Source organism: Cnephaeus nilssonii, assembly GCF_951640355.1.
Source record: "Cnephaeus nilssonii genome assembly, chromosome: 12".
Taxonomy (NCBI): Eukaryota; Metazoa; Chordata; class Mammalia; order Chiroptera; family Vespertilionidae; genus Cnephaeus; species Cnephaeus nilssonii.
The window spans coordinates 60413962-60439872 of NC_137083.1; the positions used below are offsets into that span (position 1 = coordinate 60413962).

At 41.6% G+C, this 25911-nt stretch overlaps 1 protein-coding gene across 1 annotated transcript in view; it reads right to left on the minus strand.

The window, feature by feature from the left end:
* The window catches only part of MKLN1 (muskelin 1), a 330653-nt gene that overhangs the window by 201505 nt on the left and 103237 nt on the right, over nt 1-25911 (minus strand). Inside the window, exon 2 of the mRNA XM_079785914.1 lies at nt 5013-5149. Within this exon, the coding sequence (XP_079642040.1) occupies nt 5013-5020 (8 nt within the window). The 5' untranslated portion in view covers nt 5021-5149. The remainder of the gene's footprint in view (nt 1-5012; nt 5150-25911) is intronic.

The window sequence follows — 25911 nt, forward strand, 5'->3', positions numbered from 1 at the left end:
AAATATTTATTAGGAATTGTGTTAATGAGTGCTTTACACACATTGCCTAAAAACCCTCAAGTATTCTGAAAAAAAAAAAAAAAAAAAGGAAATTATTAGTCCCATTTTACAGATGAGTAAACTGAGGTTTGGAGATGTTAAATAAATAGTCTAAGTCTTATTGCTAGAAACTAAATTCTGATTGGCCTCACCTCTATACCTGTATTCTTTCCAGTATACTCTCTCTACCTTATAGAAAACACACACAGCCAACGAGAAATCCTTCTTAGTAGGGACATACAGCCTTTGCAGGGAGTTAGTGTGGCTTAATCTCCTCATCTTCCAGTTGCCCACTCCTCCAAAAAGAAAAGAAGTTTTCCATTATTTAGTCAACCTGGTCCAATTTATTGTGACTACATATACAGTCTTCTAGGCTTTTTTGAAGTACTGGGCATGGTTCAAGTAATTCCATTATCCTATATAATAAAAGCCTAATATGCTAAGTGTCCAGTCGTCTGGTCGGCCGTTCAACCAATCAAAGCATAATATGCTAATGATATGCTAAGGCCGCTCAACTGCTCACTATGACGTGCACTGACCACCAGGGTAGGTTAGCTTGCTGCTGTGGTCCAGCCAATCGGGACTGAGTAAGACAGGCTGGACACGCCCTAGAGCCCTCCTGCAGTCCCTCCCCTGCTGGCCAACCTCCCACCTCTCTCCCAGGCCCCAATTGTGCACCGATGGGGTCCATCGGCCTGGCCTTCGCCCTCTTGCAATCCGGGACCCCTCGGGGGATGTCAGAGAGCCGGTTTTGGCCTGGTCTGGCATAGGTTATCCTTATAGAACACCAAGAGCCTAGAGAATCCAGTCAGGAAACTGGAGCTGGCAGTTCAAAACAAATGGAAGTTGGGCAGAGGGAGTTCAGAATACAGGTTTAGGCACAGACCTCCTCCGCTGGATTCATTCTTTCACTCCTTCAATTCTATTGAGTATTCAGTGACATACCATGGACTGATGCGAGGAAGGGAATCCTTAGGGAATACAAAATTTGATGGGAATAAGAGGAGTCATTGAAGAATGACAGCCTAGGATGAGTGACAATGAAGAGAAAAGACAGGACTGGCCAGAGTGAGAGACAGACATTTGATAATTTGGGAGGCTCTGAGAGCAGCCAAGCCAGCTTTGTTGTGATGTGATTAAAAAAACACACCACACACACAAAAAAACACTCTTGTAACAAAACAAGGAGGGAGAGGGACAAGAAAAGAAGAAGAAGAAAAGGAGGAAGAGGAGGAGGAGGAGAAGGAGGAGGAGAAGGAGGAGAAGGAGGAGAAGGAGAAGGAGGAGGAGGAGGAGGAGCAGAAAAGAGAAAAGAAGAGGAGGGCGGGGGGGGGGGGGGAAGAAAAGGGAAAGGATGGCTGACCCTTTCCACTGATTGGTTTTGTAATCTACTGGTGGGGTCTTCACCAAATGAAGTAATCCCCAGTGGGAGGTGATGGGAAAGTGTTGCTAGGCCTTCTGGTAGTACTTTTGTTGCAGAACTCATTTATCAAAGGGACCTGCACAACCTTCCCTACCCAACTGGTAACTCTGAAGCCAGAATCTTTAAAAATTACAGAAAAGTTAAGAAAAAGGATATTACTAATTCCAGCAGTAAAATGAAAATTGTTAGTCCAGTATCCTATGGTTAAATTCTGTACTGCTATGCAGAAAATTCACAACAACTCCCCTATCTTTGTGTTAGCTTAAAAACAAAATAATAAAAACAAACAAACAAACACACTCAAAGCAATAATAACCCAAAATCCCCTCTGGGTATCCAGAAATACTGGGCAACCTTGAGCAGAGTTTAACTGACTTGGATATTTAATTGCTGTAAAATAAAAGTGTTTATATGGAGATTGAAAATAACTTTAGAAACCCAAATTCTTAGTTTAAATAATGAGATCCTTTAACCTACTTGCTTATATTTTCAACGGATCAGTTATTTAGTTTATAGTAGCTAAAAGACAAAAGATAAACATCAAAGAGAGAGAGCAGATACATATTTTTCCTTACTCTAAAATTTAAACAGTACTCAAGAAACATCTAAATATCTGTCTATTCTGCATTCAAAAAAAATGCCCTTCCTAAATTTTTTATTCTAGAATCTAAAGTGTTGTTGTTGTTGTTTTTGGCAGGGGTGGGGGAGTTGAAGGTGGATAGGGAATTATTATAAAATGTCATAAAAAATTCTTCTGTATCTGAATTCCCAAAGTGATTTCACTGTCTTTAATAATTGTTAGCAAAGAGATCTACTTCTCCATGGTTAAATTCTGACTAAAAATGAATTTCAGAGTATTTTCTTTTGGGCCCAGAGAAAAAGTAGTCTCTGCTGGACTTCATATTCCAAAAATTTCTGCCTTGATTGACCACCCTTAGCAATAAATTTGAAGACTTGCGTATCCTATATAATAAAACCCTAATATGCAAATCAACCGAACGGGGGAATGACCGGCCGCTCTGACACACACTGACCACCAGGGGGTAGACGCTTAATGCAGGAGCTGCTCCCTGGTGGTCAGTGCGCTCCCACAGGGGGAGTGCTGCTCAGCCAGAAGCCAGGTTCATGGGTGGCGAGTGCAGTGGCGGTGACAGAAGCCTCTCCTGCCTCCGCTGCAGGAGGGTGGTAAGGAGTGAGGGGTCTCGGACTACGAGAGCCCCGGACTGCAAGAGGGATCTCTGACTGCCGGCTTACAGACATCCCCTGAGGGATCCTGGACTGCGAGAGGGAGCAGGCCGGGCAGAGGGACACCCCCCCTTCTGCCCCTCCAGTGCACAAATTTTATGCACCAGGCCTCTAGTACTCCATAAAGAGCATAAAGCCTTAGTCTTAATCCTCTTATCCTTTATATTGGATAAAGGCTGTCTCCTAGGTGCCAGGCAACATCTCAGAGTCCCTTTATCTGAACATTCAAAGTAGAGATAATCATTTGAAAACTATGTAAGTAGTTAAGAACCCATTTTTAAAAACCAATTTTTAACTCAGTGACCAATATTAGCCTCATCAATAGGGGAACAACCAGACATTATGTACAGCCTAATATGATGCAGTAGGAAGAATTCTTATCAAAAAGTTTAACCTGATTCTTATCAAGCCTTTCTCTGAGCTTATAAGAAATACAGAAGACAGAAGAACATGTTTAACAACACCATGAGAAAACAATCAGACAAATCCAGAAGGTGGGACATTCTACAGAATAATTGGCCAGAATTGTCAACAAGTCAATGTCATGAAAATAAAATATATGTGAGTGTGGCAAGAGGAGGCAGTTCTAGATTAGAAATCTTAAGAAATACAACAACCAAATGAAATATGTGGAGCTTATTGAATTAACCATCTTTAAAAGATTGTTTGGGCAACTGGGGAGTTATTCTTAAAGGGTATAGGGGTTTTTTTTGGATAATGAAAATGTTCTGGAAATAGTGGTGGTGGTTGTATAACATTGTAAAGGTATTTAGTGCCTCTGAATTGTACACTTTGTGGGCTCTATCCCCGGTAGTGGGCGTGCAGGAGGCAGCCCATCAATTTTTCGCTCTCATGTAAATGTTTCTCTCCTTCTCCCTTCCTCTCTCTCTAAAAAAATAAATAAATAAATTTTACAATAGGGAATATATGAATGTATTGAAAAATTATGTGAATCTTGTTAAATGTGACAACAGAATTATGTTTACCTAACAAAGATGTATTAATTATTTCTGGATGAATTTTGAAGTATTTAGGGGTGAAATATATATACTTAAACTTGCTTTAAATTACTGCAGCATAAAAATGAAGAAAAAGGAAAAATAAAAAAAATATGGCAAATTTTTGCAATTGTTTGATCTAGGTGATGGATATTGGATGATCATCATAATATTCTGATTCTTTTTCGGTATGTACTAGAATTTTGAAAAGGAGAGGGGAACCATGGGCAAATCACCTCTCTGTACAACACCACAAACTTGTGATTGGAGTTCTGAAATGGAAACATGAGCTACCCTGAGGGGATGCTCTCTGGAAGGCCACACTTCCCAGGGGCAAGAAGACTTAGTTAGTGGTCATAGTCATGTGCATATCAAAAAGCTGGTCCTGGCCAGTGGTTCAGTTGGTTGGAGCATCATCCCATTCAACAATAAGTGAGAGTTTTCATTCCTGGTCAGGGCACATGCCTAGGTTGCCAGTTCCATCCCCAATTGGGGCATGTACAGGAGGCAACCAATTGATGTTTCTCTCTCACATCAATGTTTCTTTCTTTTTTTTTTTTTTCCTCTCTCCTTTCCTCTCTCTCTCTCTAAAAAAAAAAACAAAACAAAACAAAAAAAAACCAATAGAACATATCTTTGGGTGAGAATTAAAATAATAAATAAATAAATAGCCCAAAAGAAAGTTCAAAAGGGTAAAGAAAAAGTGTCACTCCAAAGCCAGAGTGCAGGAAGTCTGCACAAAGAATCATTACTATCAACTATAACTGGCTCCCCAGCTGCCCCCACCTCCTCCCCCGGGGTTTAGTCTTTAATAGCACTGAAAGGTCAGACTGTTGGCAGTTCTGGAAGCTAAACAGAGAGAAAGAACTGTTTTCACCAAAGGCACCCTGTAGGCCATTTCTCTTTTACAAATCAATGCTCCAGAAAGCAAGTCACTAGGTTGTGTCTCCTCTAGATCATTATGAAGAGAAAAAGGATTCTTCTTCTTCATGAATAGAACTTTAGCATGCCCTACTAGAAGTGCACTCAGAAGAGAAGGGAAGAAGACTTTGAAAAAATAACCACTCAAGGCACTTAATAAAGCAAAGCTCTGGGAATGCAAATGGATAGCTTCCCCTGCCCACAATACCTTATAACATCTGCAAAGCACTTCATTTATACCAACAGTTGTGTCCTTGCTATAAAGCACAAATCACTTTAATAATTCTTCAATTTTCTTACGGGTTAAAATCTTACAAATCTCAAAATGAGCAGCTTTCGGTAAGGGTCTTTGATTTGCAAGGAACTGTTAGGTATTCTTTACTCACCAAGGCATTCTGCTCAGGTTTGGTTTGATCCTGTCTTCTCTGCTACTTGCATCTCTACATCTCTGTCAGGAATCTTCCTCCAATTAAAGAGCATCTAGGAGAGGGAAATCGACCTTCTCTGTCCTCTCCTTCCTATTCTGCAAGAGGAGACAGTACTCTGATTGCAGGTATAAGGCCACATTTACAGTGAGTAGGGTATCTCCCTTCCTCTCCCCAACCTTCTTCTCCCCTCCCATCCCCTTCCCCCCCCCCCCCACGCCCCTTCTACCCTTTTCCCTTCTCTAGCCTTTATTCTGTTTTTTTCCTTCTAGGTGGTCTCAGGAGGGCATTTCTCCCTCATGCAATGAAATTGGACCATTTGTTTCTCCTCTGTTCTTATAATGTTCTTTAAAAAAATTTTTTTTTTACTTTTCAATTACAGTTAACATACAGTATTATATTAGTTTTAGGTGCACAACTTAGTGATTAGACATTTATCTAACTTAAGACTTATCACCCCGATAAGTCTAGTACCCATTTGACACCATACACTATTATTGACTATATTCTCTATGCTGTATTTCACATCCCTGCAACTGTTTTTATAGCTGGTCATTTGTATGCCTTAATCCCTTCACCTTTTTCTATGACCCAAAACCCCTTCCCACCAGATAAGCATCAATTTGTTCTCTGTATCTAAGAGTTTGTTTCTGTTTTGTTTATTTTGTTTTTTTTTTTAGATTCCACATTAAATGAGACCATATGGTATTTGTCTTTCTGTGTCTGACTTATTTTACTTAGCATAGTACCCTATAGATCCATGCATGTTGTCGCAAATGGCAAGATTTCATTCTTTTGTTATGGCTAAGTAATATTCCAGTCATATATGTACCATATCTTCTTTATTCATTCGTCTATGGATGGGCACTTGGATTGTTGCTTTTATATTTTGGCTATTGTAAATAATATATGAACAGAACAGGTGTTGTTGTTTTTTCCAGCATCTGTTGAGATGTTCATGTGGTTTTTGACCTTTATTCTATTGATATGGTGTATTGCATTAATTGATTTTTGGCTGTAAAACCAACCTTGCCTTCCTGGGATAATTCCCACTTGGTCATTCTAGAGAGTCTCCCTCCCCCCAATTTTTAAAAACTTTTAAAATACACATAACATAAAATTTACCACCTTAAATATTTTGAAGTATACAGTTCAGTAGTGTTAAATACATTCATAATCTTGTGCAACATCACCATCCATCTTCATAACTCTTTTCATATTATAATATTGAAAGTTTATACTCATTAAACAATAAATTCCCATTTCTCCCTTCCCCATCCCCTGGAAACCACCATTCTGTCTCTATAATTTTGACTACTCTAGAGACTTCATATTAGTGGAATCATATTGTATTTGCCATTTTGTTACTGGTTTATTTCACTTAGCATAGTATCCTCAAGTTCCATGTTGTAGCATATAGCATATGTCAGAATTTCCTTACTTTTAAAGGCTGAATAATATTCCATTGTATGTATACACCACATTTTGCTTACCCATTCATCTGTCAATGGATATTTGGGTTGCTTCCGTATTTTAACTATTGTGAAAATGCTGTGAATACAGGCATACAAATATCTCTTAAAGACCCTGCTTTCAATTATTTTGGGTATATATCTAGAAGAGAATTTGCTGCATCTTATGGTAATTCTGTTTCTTTTTTAGAACTGCCTTACTGTTTTCTCAGCTTCTATACCATTTTACATTCTCACCGACAAGGCGCAAGAGTTCTAATTTCTCTATATCCTTGCCACACTTGTTTTCTGTTTTTAGTTTTTTTGTTGTTGTTTGTTTTAGTAACAATCTTACTAGGTATGAGGTAGTCTAATTATAGTTTGATTTGCAGCCCCCTAATGGTTAGGGATATTGAGCATCTTTTCTTGTCCTTATTAGTCATTTGCATATCTTGGAGAAATGTCTATTCAAGTCCTTTGCTCATTTTGAATTGGTTTGCTTGTGTTTTTGTTGAGTTTTAGAAGTTCTTTATATATTTTGGATATTAATCCTTTACCAAACATATGATTTGAAAATATTTTCTCCCATTCTGTGTGTTGCCTTTTTACTCTGTTGATAGTGTCTTGATATTCAAAAATGTTTAATTCTCATGAAGTTTAATGTTTATTTTTCCTTTTGTTACCTATGCCTTTGGTGTCATATCCAAGAAAGCATTGCTAAATTCAATGTTATGAAGTTTTTGTCCCATGTTTTTTTCCCTAAGAGTGTATAGTCATATTTATATGTTGCTATTTTCAAGTTCTAGCATAAATGTTTTGCATCTGCTTTCATAAAGCAATATTGTTCTGTACTTTTCTTGTGATGTCTGGTTTTGGTATAAGGATCATACTGACCTCAAAGAATGAGTTGGGAAGTGTTCCTTCCTCTTCTATTTTTTGGAAGAGTTTGTGAAGAATTTCTAGTAATTCTTTATATTGTGGTAAAATTAAACAGTGAAGTCATATTGGACCTGGGCTTTGATCCAACTTCATTTTAAGTAACCAAAAATGATAGTGCCTGGGTAAGATGAGACATAATTCTGGCTTAAAATTAGACTATGATCAGAAAATTCCAAGTGTCCCACTCCCTTTTCTTTCACAAATTAAAACATCTAGTGAGGGAAGAGAAAAGCCTTTGTGACTTTATTTCCTCATCCAACAAGTTCAAGGTATTTGGAAAATGGTGATTATAGACCAAGGCTCTGCCTGGAGTTCACAGATCCAAAACAGCAATAACTTTTAATGTACAGACAGATACTTCCCAGATGCATGATGTCAGTCACAAGAGTCAGCCGAGGGAAAAGGACCAGGGAAGATTTAGTGAAATCATTCCATCATAAACACAATCTACAGTACATTCCCTATTTTGGGCACCAGTAGTGAGACAAATACTTTTAACGCAATATACTATTCCTGGGAACTAGAGCTCAGAGTATGTTGCCTGGGTTACTTATGGTCACCCGGAAAACCAGAAAGAAAACTAAGAAGTAGTACCTTTGTCACCTAATTCCTGGCTTAGTGGTTTATTTTGATCAGTATCTTTTTAAAAAAAAATTTAATAAATCTTTATTGTTCAGATTATTACAATTGTTCCTCTTTTTTCCCCCCATAGCTCCCCTCCACCAGGTTCCTACCCCACCCTCTGCCCTTACCTCCCCCCCCCACTGTCCTCATCCATAGGTGTACGCTTTTTGTCCAGTCTCTTCCCGCACCCCCCACTCCCCTTTCCCCCTGAGAATTGCCAGTCCACTCCCTTTCTATGCCCCTGATTCTATTATATTCACCAGTTAATACTATTCATCAGATTTTTTATTCCCTTGGTTTTTAGATTCACTTGTTGATAGATAACGTATTTGTTGTTCATAATTTTTATCTTTATCTTTTTCTTCTTCTTCCTCTTCTTAAAGAATACCTTTCAGCATTACATATAATTCTGGTTTGGAGGTGATGAACTCCTTTAGCTTTTTCTTATCTGTGAAGCTCTTTATCTGACCTTCAATTCTGAATGATAGATTTGCTGGGTAGAGTAATCTTGGTTGTAGTTCCTTGCTATTCATCACTTTGAATATTTCTTGCCATTCCTGTCTGGCCTGCATAGTTTCTGTTGAGAAATCAGCTGACAATCGTATGGGTGCTCCCTTGTAGGTAACTAACTGTTTTTCTCTTGCTGCTTTTAATATTCTCTCTTTGTCTTTTGCCCTTGGCATTTTAATTATGATGTGTCTTGGTGTGGTCCTCTTTGGATTCCTTTTGTTTGGGGTTCTGTGCGCTTCCTGGACTTGTAAGTCTATTTCTTTCACAGGTAGGGGAAGTTTCCAGTCACTATTTCTTCAAATAGGTTTTCAATATCTTGCTCTCTCTCTTCTTCTGGGACCCCCATAATTCTGATGTTGGTATGCTTGAAGTTGTCCCAGAGGCTTCTTACACTATCTTCATATTTTTGGATTCTTTTTTCTTTTCCGGAGGAGTGTTTTTTGCTTCTTTGTATTCCAAATCTTTGACTTGATTCTTGCGATCCTCTAGTCTGCTTTTAGGTCTCTGTATAATATTTTTTATTTCAGTCAGTGTATGTTTAATTTCTAGTTGATCTTTTTCCATATCCTCGAGGGTCTCGTTAAATTTATCGGCCTTTTCTAGGAAATTCTTGACAAACCTTATAACCATGGTTTTGAACTCTATATCCAAATCGTTTGCTTTCCTCCATTTCCTTCATTTGTGACCTGCCTCTTTGTCTCCACATTTTAGCTGCTTCCCTGAGTTGATGGAGTGGCTTTGTGTGCTAGGTGTCCTAGCAGGGCCCAGTGGCTCAGCCTCCCCAATTACCTGAGGTGGACACTCTTGGTGTGCCCCTTTGTGGGCTGTGTGTGCAGTCTTGTTGTAGTTAAGCCTAGATTGTTGTTAGTATCACTGGGGGGAGTTGACCTCCAGGCCAATTGGCTGTGAGGATCAGATGTGTCTCTGCTGGGAGAGCTTCTGTGCTCAGCTTGGATGGGGCGGAGTCTCAGGGTGGAGCAGACAGCCTTGGTTTCCCGTCAGCCCTGCCCTAAGAGGCCCCTGTGTCTCAGTGTCCAGCAGCAATGGCTGCACGCACCTCTGAGAGAAGGCTGCTCTCGAGTTTCGCCCACTGCCAGACAGTCCAGTTTCTCCCCGAATGAGTCTGGGTACCGGAACTGGACTTCAGTGCAGTTGGGAGGTTTTGTTTCCCTCCCGTTAAGAAAGCTAGCTGCGCACTTGCTGCCGCCCTCTCTGCACCACGAGTAAGCCAGCCGCGTATTCAGCCATCTGCCCTTTCCGCGCGCGCGGGTCTCCGCACCTCTATCCTGCACAGCTCCTCTGAGCCTCAGTGTCCTTTTCTCTTTCCTTCTAGTTGTAGAATTTCCACTCAGCCAGCTTTCCGGTGGTTCTGGACGATGTCCGCTCTGTCTTCCAGTTGCAGTTTTGAAATTGTTGTGCGAGGCAGCAGTATAGGTGTTTACCTATGTTGCCATCTTGGTTTCTCCTTGATCAGTATCTTTTGGTATTCTGTGCTTGGAATGCACAAGGGAGATGGTTCTCAGAGCCTCTTCATAAAGCTTTAATTTGGTCTGGGGTAATCTATCAGTACCTTTATCTCAAATTCACCTCCAATGTAGTCTTCATATTGCACTTATTTTCAATCAGAAACCAAATTTTGGGTATAAGTCCATAAAATACTGTTAGCAGTTAAGAAAAGGTTTACTGTTATTAAGATGACATTAGGGGACAATTTCCAGAATGGTAGGTAAGGAGCTCCAAAGACCCACGCTTCAGCAAAATAACCATACTGGTGAAAATTACTTTTAAAACAACCATGTGAAGTTCTTGTTCCACAAAGGGAGATAAAAGCCAAGAAGACCAAAGGCTACTTGCTGCCACTCAGTGGCCTGCTTATAAAGCAGGGTTATCACTCCAAGAGAAGTGGTTGTTTTCCCTGTCCCCAGTTTGAGAGCAGAATCTCAAGAGATATTGCCCAGGGGAAGAGGCAGGTGATAAGAACAGAGAGTTCTGAAGCTCTCCACAAGAGAACAGACTTTATTTGGAACAGAGTTTGGGGAAGTGACACTGAAGAGAGTTCTGGAAAACAATGGATATTTTGGTGATATGCAATTAAGAGGAAGCTGGTTGCAACAAGCTAGACTGTAGGCTATTTAGTGTACCAGAGAGAACCAGAAAAAAAGGACATCTAAGAAAAGCCCTCCCAGGGTCAGAATAAATCTCAAAGTCTGGCCTCAAAAACTACCTCTGGATCAGATTGTGGAGCAATTTATGCTCCAGAGCATTGTTGAAAGCAATAGAGTGGTTAGTTAGCAACTAATGAAGCCTAACAGCTGGTGATCATACCAATAGAGACAGACAACTTAACAGAGAAATCAAGGATAGAGACAGTCCAAGAGAGCTGTGCTAAAGTCACTGTCATCTCAAGATGACTGTGCACATGACCAAGCATGCATATTCTAAGGAGCAACATCAGAGGTTTCACACTGCAGGGAAATTGACTTTATTAAAATAATCTAGCTAAGTCACTAAACAAGCAAACTATAACAGTAAGTTTATAAGCTTAAAAATAAGCAATAAGGTTGAGGGAATCAATATCCAGAGTTGCTACATTACATTATCTAAAATTAGAGGCCTGGTGCACAGATTCATGCACCAGTGGAGTCCCTCGGCCTGGCCTGTGGGGATCGGGCCAAAACCGGCTCTCTGACATCCCCCAAGGGGTCCCGGATTGGGAGAGGGCAGTTCTTGGGTGATGCACCCCGGAATCAGGCTCCCTTCTCTCTGGTTCCGGGTGCATCACCTGAGAATTGCAGCTGCCAAGTTACTGCAGCTCAGCAGCTCCTGCGTTGAGTGTTTGCCCCCTGGTGGTCAGTGCATGTCATAGCTACCAGTCGGATGGTCGAACGGTCGGCCAGTCGGCTGGTCACTTAGGCTTTTATATATATAGATGTGCAGTATATAACAAAAAAATTATTATACCTGCAAAGAAACAGGAAAGTGCTTTGTGACTTATACATGGGTGGAAAAAGCAATCAACAGAAATTCCCTGTGAGAGGACTCAGATCCTCAACTTAGCAAAAACTTCAAGGCAGCTATTATAAATATGTTCAATGAACTAAAGAAAACCATGTGTAAAGAAGCAAAAGAAGCTCTGGCTGGATGGCTCAATTTGTTGGAGCATCATCCCATACACCAAAAGGTTTCAGATTCAATTCCCAATCAGGGCACATACCTAGATTGTGGATTCGATCCCCAGTCAGGGTGTGTGCGGGAGGCATCTGATATTTCTCTCTCACATCAATGTTGCGTGCTCTCTCTCTCTCCTCCCTTCCTTTCTTTCTAGAATCAGTGGAAACATGTCTTCAGGTGAGGATTTAAAAGGCACACAAAAGAAACCCAAGATGGTTTGGCTCAGTGGATGGAGCATCAGCCAGTGGACTGAAGGGTTTCAGGTTCCATTCTGGTCAAGGGCACATACCTCAATTGCAGGCTCAATCCTCAATCCCCGGCCCTGGGCAGGGTGCATGTGGGAAGCAACCAATCGATGTGTCTCGCTTACATCGATGTTTCTCTCTCTTTGTCTCTCCCCCTCCCTTCCACTTTCTCTAAAAATCAATGGAAAAATGTCCTCAGGTGTGGATTAACAAGAAAAAAAAGAAGCAAAAGAAGGCATAATGACAATGTCTCATAAGGTAATTACTAAAGAGATATATACACTGAGTGGCCAGATTATTATGATCTCTGAATGCATAATAATCTGGCCACTCAGTGTATATCCTATATAATAAAAGGCTAATATGCAAATTGTCCCCTCGACCAGGAGTTCAACCAGCAGGCAGGCTGGCCAACTGCCCATGTCCCCTCCCCCTGGCCAGGCTGGCCAGACCCCACCCATGTACGAATTCATGCACTGGGCCTTCATGCACACACACACACACACACACACACAGAGAGAGAGAGAGTGGCCAGATTATTATGCATTCAGAGATCATAATAATCTGGCCACTCAGTGTATATTTTTAAAAGAACCCAATGAATACTGTGAAGTTGAAAAGTACAATAACAGGAAAAAAAATTCCCTGGAGGGGCTCAATAGTATATCTGACCTGGCAGAAGAAAGAATTGGCCAACTTGAAGACAGATAGATAGATGGATAGATAGTAGATAGATAGATAGATAGATAGATAGATAGATAGATAGATAGATGATTGATAGATAGATAGGTATTATTTGACCTTAAGAGCAGAGAGAAAGAAGAAGAATATGAACAGAACCTCAGAAAAATATGAGATACCATTAAACACATTAACATATGCATAATGGAGTACCAGAAAAAGAAGAGAGGAGCAAAATGTGTGTATATGTGTGTGTGTGTGTGTGTGTGTGTGTGTGTGTGTGTGTGTGTGTGTGTATCTGGCTGAAAACTTGGTGAAAAACATTAATCTACACATTAAAAAAGTTCAACTAACCTCAACAGATAAAATATAAAGTGATCCACATTTAGACACATCCTAGTAAAAATGTTGAAGGAGAAAGTTAAAGAGAAAAATCTTGAAAACAGCAAGAAAAAATAAAAAGCTAATTCCATACAACAGAACCCAAATAAGATTAACATCTGACTTATCACCAAAAACAATGAGGGTCAGAAGACATTGAAATAGTATATACAAAGTGCTGGGGGGGGGGTGGGACGGGGAACCCCTGTCAACTAAGAATCTTTTATCTAGTAAAACTGTCTCTCAAAAAATAAAAGTAAAATAAAGACAATCCCAGATCAACAAAATCTGAGAGAATTCATTGCTAGCTGACCAAAGTAACAAGAAAAAAGGAGGTTCTTCAGGCTGAACATAAGTGAGTCTAGTCAGTGATTGAAATCCACACACAAAGATCAAAGATCACTGGTAAATGTAATTATATATTATCAAAGACAGTATATCAATGTACCAGTATATTTCTTCTCATTTACTTTCTAAAATAATCTAAAAAGCAATTTTATACAAGAATATATTTGACAATGATAGCACAAAGGAGGTGTGTGAGAACAAAGCTGAATTTGAGTAAGAAATTAGTTATAAAATGATAACTCCATTCCACAGGAACAAATGAAGAGAACCAGAAATGGTAAATAAGAAGGTTGATATAACAAACTCTAAATGTAATTTACTTTTCTTTTCTTTTTCTCAACTTCTTTAGAAGGTATAAAATCATATTTTATAACAATGTATTAAATAGTTTGTAACAAAACTATAAACCAACTAGACCTAACAGGCATCTATCTATAAAATGCTCCAATCATCAACAGCAGAATACACATCTTCTCAGGTGAATATGGACTTATTTTCCAGGTTAGGCAATATCCTAGGTTATAAAACAAATCCTAATAAATTTAAAAGATCTGAAATTATGCAAAATATGACTTTTGACCACAATGGAAAGAAATTAGAATCAATAAGAGAAGGAAATTTGATAATTTCACGAATATGTGGATATTCATCTATAAACTTCTAAATAACCAATAGGTCAAAAAATTATAAGGGAAATTAGAAAATACTTTAAGATTAAAATGAAAGCAAAACATACTAAAACTTATGGAATGTATCAAAGCAGTTCTTAGAGGGGAAATTTATAGCTGTAGATAACTTAATTTAAAAAAAGAGAAAGATTTCAAATTAATAACCTATCATTTTACTTTAAGAAACTAGGAAAGAAGAGCGAACTAAACCTGAATAAAGGAAATAGTAGATTATAGTGGAAATTGATGAAACAAAGAGTAGAGAAAATGAAGAAACCCAAAAGTTGGTTCTTTAAAAAGATCAACAAAACTTATAGTAGGCCTTTAGTTAGACTGACCAAGAAAAGAAAGAGAGAAGTCTTAAAATACTAAAATCACACACACAAAAAGAAGGGGACCTTACTACTAACGATACAAAAATAAAAAAGGTTAGACTTAAAAAAGGGGAATACTTAAAAAAAGGAGGGGGGAATACTATGAATAACTCTATGCCAATAAATTACATAACTTAGATAATATGGACCAATTATTTGAAAGACAAAGCCACCCAAACTGACTTAAGAGGAATAAAAGATCATAATAAACCTATAACAAATGAAATTATTGCGTTATGAATTTAAAACTTCCTACAAAGAAAAGCCTAGTCTCAAGGTGACTTCACTGTTGAATTTTACCAAAAAGTTTAAATTTTGGAACAAAGCTCGCCTCCGGTAGGATTTTTATGAGGACATGTATCCCTCACTTAATTTTTACAGACTTCTTAATAAAGCACTGTCACAAGCCATTTGGATACCTTGGATATCAAGGTTAATAAGTCTCATCAGTCATTAAAATCCCTCCAGAAATTAGGTTTAACAAATCCACCCACAGCACAAGGATTCTTTGGCCAAAAACTCCAGGTTTGAATCAGAGCAACTGACCAAACTAAGATCAACACAGTTTGCTTATATGCAGGAGCCAAACCATCATCCTGCCTGGTAGGCAGAGTTATCACAGCATAATAAAGTTGTTTAAAACATTTTGGGCCCACCCTAATGGAAGTTATTGCCTAATGGTTATAGTTTTTGTTTTGAATGGTAAGTAAAGTTTTAGATATAGTTATAGTTGCATAAGATTACAAAGAGACTTTAATGCCTCTGAATTACACATTTAAAAATGGTCAAAACTGTAAACTTTATTATATATACTAGAGACCTGATGCACGAAATTCCTGCAAGGGGATCGGCCCTCGCAGCTGCGGCGGCTTGCCTCAGCCCTTGCAGCCCTGGCTTTGTCCAGAAAGTAGTCTGGAAGGACGCCCGGAAGGTCATTCAGCTGTCTAGTCTAATTAACATATTATACTTTTATTATTATAGACTAGAGGCCCAGTGCACGAAATTCGTGCATGGGGGGGCCCTCAGCTTAACCTGCACCCTATCCAATCTGGGACCCCTCAGGGGATGTCCAACTGCTGGTTTAGGCCCAATCCCGGGGATCAGGCCTAAACCGGCATTTGGACATCCCTCTCACAATCCAGGATTGCTGGCTCCTAACTGCTCACCTGCCTGCCTGCCTGATCACCCCTAACTGCCCCCCCCCTGCCAGCCTGATCACCACTAACTGCCTCTGCCTGCCAGCCTGATTGCCCCCAACTCCTCCCCTACCAGCCTGGTTGCCCCTAACTGCCCCCCTCTGCTGGCCTGGTCACCCCTAACTACCCCCCCACCGGCCTGGTCACTCCTTAATGCCCTCCTGCCAGCCTGGTTGCCCCTTACTGCGCCCTGCCAGCCTGGTCACCCCCAACTGACCCCCGGTGGCCTGGTAGACCCTTACTGCCCCCCATGCCAGCCTGGTCACCCCAACTCCCCCCCCTGCCAGCCTGGTCGCCCCATGCAGCCTGCTGTTCAGTTGTTTGGTCGTCCCTCACTAACCCCCCTGCAGGCCTTGTTGCCCCACGCAGCCTGCTGTTCAGTCGTTTGGTCGTCCCTCACTAACCCCCTGCCAGCCTTGTCGCCCCATGCAGCCTGTATTTGGTTGTTCGTCTGGTTGTTTCGGTCGTGATGGCTCCTGGCTTTTTATATATTAGGATTAGTGGCCCGGTGCACAAAATTCGTGCACGGGGGGGGGAGGGGTGTCCCTCAGCCTGGCCTACACCCTCTCCAATCTGGGACTCCTCGAAGGATGCCTTACTGCTGGTTTACAGGGATCGGGCCTAAACCAGCAGTCAGACATCCATCTTGCAATCCGGGACTGCTGGCTCTTAACCGCTCACCTGCCTGCCTGCCTGATTGCCCCTAACCACTCTGCCTGCCGGCCTGCTCACCCCCAAATGCCCCCCTGCCAGCCTGATCACCCCCAACTGCCCCCCGTGCCAGCGTGCTCGCCCCCAACTGCCCCCTCGCTGGCCTGCTCGCCCCCAACTGCCCCCCCCTGCTGGCCTGATCGCTCCCACCTGCCCTCCCCACTGGCCTGCTCACCCCCAACTGCCCCCCTGCTGACCTGCTCACCACAAACTGCCCCCCCCCGCTGTCCTGATCACCCCCAACTGACCCCTACTGATGGCCTGCTCACCCCCAATGGCCCCCCACACCGGCCTGATCACCCACAACTGTTGTCCCATCCTGGCCTGATCACCCACAACTGCCCTCCACTCTTGGCCTCTAACCTCCTCTACCTTGGCCCCGCCACCATGGCTCTGTCCAGAAGAACGTCCAAAAAGTCTCCTGGAAGGTCTCCCAGTCTAATTAGCATACTACCCTTTTATTAGTATAGATATTTGTTGTTTTCTTAATCCTTGCCAAGGATATTTTTCCTTTGATTTTTTTTTTTTTTTTTTTTTTTTTTTACAGAGAGTGGAAGGGATGGATGGAGGAATGGAGGGAGGGAAGCAGGGAGTAAGAGAGAGAGAAAGAGAGATCTGTGAAAGAGACACATCAATTGGTTGCCTCCCACAGGTATCCTAACCAGGGGCAGGGATCGAACCTGCAACCTAGGTACGTGCCCCAGGAATCGATCCCATGACCTTTTGGTGTGCTGGACGACACTCTAACTACTGAACACACTGGCCAGTGCTGTTATGTATATTTTAACACACACACACACACACACACACACACACACACACACACACGAGGCCACACTGCTGCTTGCTCTCTGTCCAGAATGTTCCTCAAAATGTTTAACAATACCATCTAATCTAGGACTTTGCCAGCACCTGAGTTTCTCAAAGAGCTCCCAAGGTTTCCTGAGTATTACTGCCATCAGCATGGCAAATAAAAAATATCTATAATAAGCCGAAACCGGTTTGGCTCAGTGGATAGAGCTTCAGCCTATGGACTGAAAGGTCCCAGGTTCAATTCTGGTCAAGGGCACATACCTTGGTTGTGGGCACATCCCCAGAAGGAGTTATGCAGGAGGCAGCTGATGGATGTTTCTCTCTCATCGATGTTTCTAACTCTCTATCCCTCTCCCTTCCTCTCTGTAAAAAATCAATAAAATATATTTTTTAAAATATCTATAATAATAAAAGGGTAATATGCTAATTAGACTGGACGTGCTTCCAGATGTCCTTCCTTCCGGACAAAGCTGCAGCGGGCAGGGGCCGAGGCAGAGGTGGCAGAGGCCCCTGCCCACCGCGGCAGGGGCCAAGGCCCTTGCACAAATTTCGTGCATCGGGTCTCAAGTATATATATAACTTCCTATGTCTCTGCCTGTTTCTCCAGAAACTTGACAATGATATGTAGCTACTTAGAGTCCAGGGATGCAGAAAGGCTTAAGATGGGTGTATAACATTTGGAGTTAGCCTGAGTTGGCATCCACTTCCCTATGCCCTCATTAAGTGGTACCTGAAATAACCAGCAAGATCATTAAGTGGCTTACTCTAATCCTTCTAGATTGTTAGACTTAATCTAGAATTAGGACGATATAACCCCAATTAACTTCTGCTAGTTTGGAATATCCTTTTCTGATTGACTATATCTTTTTCCTGTTTATCTGTTAGCCCGCCACAGCCTTCTGACCCCAGGCTCTGGAATGGATCAGCCCTCCTACTCACTCCCTCTTGCGTACACCACATCTCCATGGAAACTGCTTGTCAGACCCTGCTTGGCTGCAGGTTCTGAGGCCCTCTCATCTGCAGCCTCAGTCCTGCACAGATTCAGTCTTAATCAGCCAGGCTTCTTAGTAGGAGCCTGTGTTAGGAGCTCCATCCTCTCAGCTGGTGGGTCTAGAATTGTCTTTAGGGCTCCTTTGGAATACACCTGGAGAGTCCCCAATGCCACTGAGCTGCCCTGAGCTTCCACCACTGATATTCAAGCCAATGGCAGGATCACTGGCTCTGTTATAGTTCAGGCCCACGTTATTTCCTTCTTCAATGATTGCAAGGTCCTCTTACTTCAATGCTCACTTTCCTAGTATCCAATCTCCCCATTACAACCAGTGAGAAAATTTCCTTGAAAAGCAGATCTGACATGTCCTTCCCCCACAGAGAGTCAGTTAGTGGTTCCCGTGGCCCAGGATAGAGTTCAGACCCTCTTGCATGACACATAAGATTGTACCTTTATAATCTGATCCCTGCTCATCTCTTTAGGAGTATCTCTTGCCCCTTCTGCTGCATAGTCTGATCTCAGCCACACCAAACCTCATTCCTTCTCCAATGAGCCACCTGTTCTCTCTTCTCTCTGACTTTGCACTGCTTCCTCTTCTACCTGGAGTGTCCTGCCTCCTCCCCGTCTGTATAAATCTTTCACAAATTCTTGGGGAAACGTCCCTGCCTCTTGAATCTTAAGTCCCTCTTCTAAGTTCTCCTAGAGCTCCTTTGTTTACCCCTTTTCTGCTGAACTGTCAACTCCCAGAGGGCAGAGTGTGCCACCTCTAGCTCGGTGCCTAGCATATTCACTCAAATGTCTGCTAGACAAGTGAAAGAATGAAGAATAAGCTTCTGAAATAAAAATGTCACCGCATGCTGATTATAAGTATATCCTTTCTCAGAGTCTTTCATTGTTGGGCACCATTCATGCCCAGATTGGATCATCTCTGAGTTTGCTACACTGCCAGGACATTGCAACGTGGACTGCTGGCCACTGTCCTTGGGGACACCTTTGCAAATGGGACAGTTACTCCAGCTCAGCTCTGCTAGTCCTGGTTGCTTCCTTTTTGTTAGTTACTGGGGAGGTCCCTGCTGGCCTCATGGCTAAACCCATGGGGCTTCAGTCAGCAGCTGGAGAGCCATACCTAAGAGCTGAGATAGTGGGTCAGCCGTCCTCTCATTGTCCAGGGAAGATTCCTTTCTCACTGGTTATGCAACTTCACTCAGGCTGTTTTTCTTAGTGGAGTCCAAGATTTGGAACCATGGTAAGAGGAGACCATGGCAGATAATCTCAAGAGTAGATAAGGTCTATCATGTTCCTTCAGGAGGGTTTTGGGTTTTTTTGCAGGGGGAGGGAAGTAGTAAGGGACATATGTTCATAGATAAAGAACTAAATCAAAGGGAAGGTAGGATGTATAAGGATCCTTTCCCCAGAGATTTCAATGGAGTACCTGGGAAAGAAGCCAGGAGAAGAAAGACCTCTCACAGAGATAGGTGCTCACCCCTGTGGGTACTTAGAGTGATGTACCTTCAGCTTTAGACCTTCAGCCATGTTCCAGTCACTTTTTCCTAAACCAACACAGCTCTCATCTTCCAGAAATGAGAAACCAACCAACTTTTTGCATGGACCTGGATAAGATGAAAAAAGAATAAGTTTTGCCTCAAACTCAGTTCCCTTGCTACCAGAGTAAGACCTATACAGACATGGAAGAGCAAGGACTCTAGTAGAGAAGGCAGCAAAGCAAGGGCACAATCTCACTTTCTCCCCTGCAGTGAGAAAGCAATAGATCCATTAGATGAGAAAATGTATATGAAAGCACTTAGCGCTATGCTTGGCAAATGAATGGGATTCAATAGAATTGACTTCTTTTAATCTATGCTCAGTGTAGGAACCCATAGAGCAGTTTTGTGTATAGGAAGAATAGTGGAGGAATAGTATCTACCTGATTGACAGTTAAATTTTTGCTACTAGAGTTTCTTTCCTTTGACTCCTCTAAAAAACAATTAGAGGCAAAACACATTGTTTTCAGAACTTTCTATTTTACTATTATGGTTGAATATCCTATATTAAAAAAGGCTAATATGCAAATTGTCCCCTCTACTGGGAGTTCGACCAGGGGGCGGGGCCGGCTGACCAACTGCCTGTGGCCCCTCCCCCCGGCCAGCCTCAAACCCCCTCCCCCCCCATCGGCCTCTCCCTCACCCATATCAGGGCAGGCTGGCTGGACCCCATCCATGCACGAATTCGTGCACCAGGCCTCTAGTAATATATAATTTTTATCAGGCAGCAGTGGAGAGAACTTAAAGGCATTAAACATATAGCTGGGGAGGAAAGTATAAATTTTCTATTTCTCAAAACTAGACAAACCTATCAGTCTAAACTGGAATACTATTACTCATAATGTCTACCTTATAAATAAATAAGTTTAACAATTATAAAGTTCTAGTAGAGATGAGATAGCAAATATAGAAATAGCTCAGCCAGTGTGGCTCAGGAGGTGATAGTTCAATTCCCAGTCAGGGCACAAGGGTGTGGGCTTGAAACCCAGTAGGGAACATGTAGGAGGCAGCCAATCAATGTTTCTCATCATTGATGTTTCTACCTCTCTCTCCCTATCCCTTCATCTCTGAAATCAATAAAAATATATATATTTTTTAAATGTAGAAACCAAGGAACAACCAGGTCATTTGCATCAGTGTTGAGGAGGTTATTTATTTATGTATTTATTTATTTTGTTAATCCTCATCCAAAGATATTTTTTCCATTGACTTTTAGAGAGAGTGGAAATGAGAGAGAAAAGAGAGAGAGAGAGAGAGAGAGAGAGAGAGAGAGAGAGAGAGAGAGGAACATTGATGTGAGAGATACACATCAATTGGTTGCCACCCACATGGGCCCCATCTGGGGCTGGGGATCAAACCTACAACCCAGGTAGGTATTTGCCCTTGACTGGGAATCGAACCTGTGACCCTTTGGTGCACTGGCCGACGCTCTAACTACTGAGTTACATCGGCCAGGGCATGAGGAGGTTTTTTACCTGGACATGTTAGGAGTGATAGGAGATTCATCTGGTGAAAGGGTAGTTGAGGAGGCAAAAGGTATATAGAAATCATAAGCACTTTTATGAATATAACTCTACTTTATGTATGTTAATACTATCAAAACCTAGACCAGCACTCAAAGTTCTTAAAACAAAATGGGTACTTGTTAACACCAGTGAGCGGTGTCCCACTCTAGAGTCAATAACACTATCAGGTTAATATAAGCTCTGAAAACAAAGTACTCATGTCCTATATTTGCTGAGCACTGTCCCACATGTACTTTCTTTTTATGCTCAACAGTTCTCTGAGATATGTAGTCTTTACCGCCTCCATTTACCGAAAAGGAACCAATCACAACAAGTAAAGGGGCTTACTCAGATTAGCAAGAAAATTAATGTTAGACTAGAGTCTAAGGTTCCTAAGTCCAAAATTCACAGACAAAAGTAAAAGACTAAAATGAATCTTTATTGGGGAAAAATATTTCCCTTAGTATTTAATAAAGCATTATTATAACTCGGTAAATAAAATACAAAGACCCCCAACAGAAAAATTGGTGAAGGATATGAACTAACAACAAAAGGAGATCTCTGTAGCAATCAAAGAAAGGCTCTGTCTAAAATGTGATTTCAGCGCTCTCTGGTAAAATGGCCTAGATTGGACTTCACAGCCAGGTTGAAGATAAATGGGCCTTTTTCCTTGACCTAATCCCAAACCTGGATCTTGCAATTTTAACACCCTCCACAGGGAGTGAAGACTTGAGAAAGCCAAGAGCATTGGGAAGAATAGGTCAGCATTGTCTGAGCTTCGTGGATAAAATATCAGCAGCTGAGGCGGAGGAATGCATAGGGCAGTATCACAGAGCCTGTGGGTCCCCGGATGTTCCCCTGGGACAGAGTCAAGCTTTGTCTGGCTCAAAGGGTGGTTCGTGGCAGCACTGAGGACATCCCCAGGGAGCTTAGAAAAATGTAGAACCTCAAGCCCCCACTCCAGGCCTCTTGAACCAGAATCTGCGTTTGAGCAAGCGTCCAGGTGATACGCATGCACCGTGAAGCTTGGAGAACACTGCCCTAGGGGCCTGGCTCTGGGGTTGCGCATTGTAAGTGCTGGGTATATGGCTGCTGATTGAAAGACAGGATGATCTCTGAGGTCCCTTTCAAAGAAACTCATCTGACTTGCTGAAAACTAGTCACTATCCAGCCAAGATTAATGAATTAATAACAGTGCTTTGGTATTGATATTTTCCACAGTGAATTTAGTTTCTTATTAGCATCATTTCACCAGGCTTCTCTATATGCCCACGAGGCACCAACGAGGCATAAATCCATTTCTTTGATTGTCCTTTCTGGTCCACCTCTCACAAAAGGGCAAGCATTGGGAATGTAAAATAAAATGAGCAGAAATGAGAATAACAAATCTGAAAAGGCTGGAGAAAGGCGTGCTCACCAGTGGAAGGATATTGCCCTTCACTAGCCTTTCCACAGAGAGCGGGTCTGTGAGCTTCCACCTTGGACCATGCAGGTGTGTGGTGTGGAGGGGGGATGAAGGGGGCGGGGGAAGAAGAGACAAGGAAGAGAAAGAAGGGACCGAGAATTAAGGACTCCTTTGATGTCCTATAAGCTGACACAGGCAGACACACCAAATTGGGCCATTAAAATGCTTCTGAAGCAACTGTGTGCACCACCATCACCACTGTCATTATCGTCATCATCATTATTTTAATTCTATTCGCTGTCTGCCAACCTCTTTACTGACCAGAACATCTTAGTAAGGACCCAGCCCCAGCTTCAAGGTTGGCCTCAGACCTTAGGCTGCCAGGAAACTAGTTACAAGAAGGGAGACAAAAGGGACCCAGAGGACGGAGAGGCATTCCGAGTTCCGCTAATGAGTGAGGTGACTCACGGCTGACTCAGACAAAGGAAGAGAAGCCTGGGAGAGGGGAGGCGGTGGGGGGGCAGACCTCAAAGGAGCCCTGCCGAAATGTACCAATGCGAGCTAGGAGTCCAGGGACGCGGTGTTATTTAGAGAACTGCCTGCAGCTCTGGCGTTGGAGGGAGGAGGGGATCCTGAAAACACAGGGAGAAAATTGTATTTGAGGCCAGAAACTGAGCTGTGAATCTGTAACCTTCTGTGCTTTCACAAACGTGTAACATTCTCTGGTGACATTGCCGTGATCGTTGGCAAATCTCCGAATGCTAACTCAATGGGAATCCATTGTCATCAGGTCCCCGGAGAGGAGAGGTAGGCAAATCAGGCACCACCCTCTATTTTTTCTAACAACCTCGATTAGAAAAACGAGCCTCTTTTGACTTCAGTATTTTATATTTGGAGAACAGTGTGGTCCAACTTGTGCTTATAGATAGACTGTTAAAATGTTTGAATATATGACTGAGGCATCTTCTCTCGGACTAATGGCTAATTGAAGTTTTGAGTTTGAAGATTGCAGGGTCACACAATTGTTACGAAGGTTGGTAACGGCATTGTCCTACAAGGACTGGAGCGAAATGATATGACTGCTTCATCACACACTGTACCTAGGCCCCAGAAGAGCATGCATTTGTGAGATGGCTGGGTGTCCGTATAGACTGCCTGTGGGAAACAGCTTTACTCTGTGTACTAAATAACCTACACGGAGATCAAACCCAGGACCTCAGCCTCATTAAGACAATGAGAACCAACTGAGCTATCTAAAAATAATTTTGGTTGATTACATATTTATATGTGACTTGATGACTATCGTTACAAATTACTCACCAGAATGGCAGGCACCGGGGCGGTGGAAAGACAGGGGTTCTTTGGCAGCTTATCCACTTGTGAACTTTCATTGAGATGAAAAGTAAAAGTGTTTCAACTTTGCCTGCCTCCAACAGACAGCAATAGCAGTTGGACAGTTTTTTTTAGCCTTGGCCAATTGGTTTTATATTACTAGCAGGTTTGCTATATTTAATTTAGGGTGTTTTGCAGCATTATTAACCCCAGTATGTCTGATCATTGCAAAAGCAATGAGAATGTTGAATGTGCTATTGAGAAGAGGCTTATGATTCGGATGCAAATAAAAGAGATTCACAAGTTGAATGTGGTAAAAAAAAAAAAAAAAAAATCACCAGTGCTTCTTGTGGGTAAGAAATGGATGATTAGTCAAGAAGGGTGATCCTGAAAGACAAAGAGAGATTCAAAACACGTGAAAAAATGCTGGCTGAGTCTATGCAATGAACGGCAATCAGCAAGAAATAAGGAAAAGTAATCCAAGAAATGGAAATAATTTGGAGTGTGTGATTAGAAAAATGGCATCGACTTTGAACACCTATAAGTCTATAATCCAAAGATTAATTGAGGGAAGGGCTAAAAATATGTTCAAGCATTTAAAAGCCTGGTGTAGTAAAGGCTCTCATTCTGAAACCTTTGCTGAACCACACTGATAGTTCCATAGATTCAAAGTCTGTTGGATCTATGCAACATTAAATTCCCTATGGGAGCTGCTGAGGGTTCTTTATGGGACCTGGCAAAGCCCACCAAGGGCTGCCCTGACCAATTTTCTATTTTTGATCAAGCAGCCTAATAGAATAAATATCGGCAAGGAGGTGAGAATGCTATCTAGTTTTAAAGCTTTCAAGGACCATCAAACCCTTTTTTGGTGGAAATGTGTCTTTCTAAACTTAAGTCACTCTTAGCCAGCTTTGTCTAACTAAGTTTTCAGACTGTAAGATGTATAAGTGTATATATACATTTCTCTATATTTTCTTTGAATCATGCTTTTTTATTTAACACTAAAGGCCCGATGCACGAAGATTTGTGCAAGAATGGGCCTTCCTTCCCCTGGCTGCCAGCACCACCTTCACTCCAGCTGGAGACGCCTTTCCGCCTTCCCACTCTGCCCAAAGGCCCAGAGTGGCTGGGGTGGTGCGGGATGCCCGAGTAATTGACAGTACCTTTGCGACGCCCACCAGCCAATCAGGAGTGAGTATGCAAATTAACGCCATCTTTGTTGGGTTAATTTGCATACTCACTCCTGATTGGCTGGTGGGTGTCGCAAAGGTACTGTCAATTAGCACATTACTCTTTTATTAGGTAGATTGGGTAGTGGAATTTTCTTTTAGCTTTTAGCTAATTCTTTTGCATGGTATTTTAATGGCAGCTTGGTATTCCACTTCCTTACTATGTTGTGCGATCCACCTATTGCTGAATTCTTAAGAATGTTAATATTCATATTATTTAACATAAATTGTTATGTTTTTATAGATTTTCATTAGGATAAATTGGAATGAAGTTGCTAGAACATGTTTAAAGTTTTAATATATTTCCAAATTTTCCTTCAGAAAGGTATTGCCAACTGAAATCCCTTCCCTTCCAGAAAAATATCAATGTTCTTATTTTCATATACCTCTGTTAATACTAGATACTACGATTCTTTTACCTCTATTCATTTTTAGGAGAAATAATATTTTAAATGTTTATTTGGTTGTTATTAAGATCTTTTTCTGTGATTTTTTTTTTTTTTTTTTAGAGAGAGAGAGAAACAGCAATTTGTTGTTCCATTTATTTATGCATTTATTGGTTGATTCTTATATGTGCCCTGACAGGGGATAGAACCCTTGGCGTATCGGGATGATGCTCTTAACCAATTGAGCTACCCAGCCAGGGAAATTTCTATGATTTTTTAATCTATAACTTTTGCCAATTTTTGTGTTGGAATATTTGCCTTTTATTTATTTACTAGAGGCCTGGTGCACGAAATTCGTG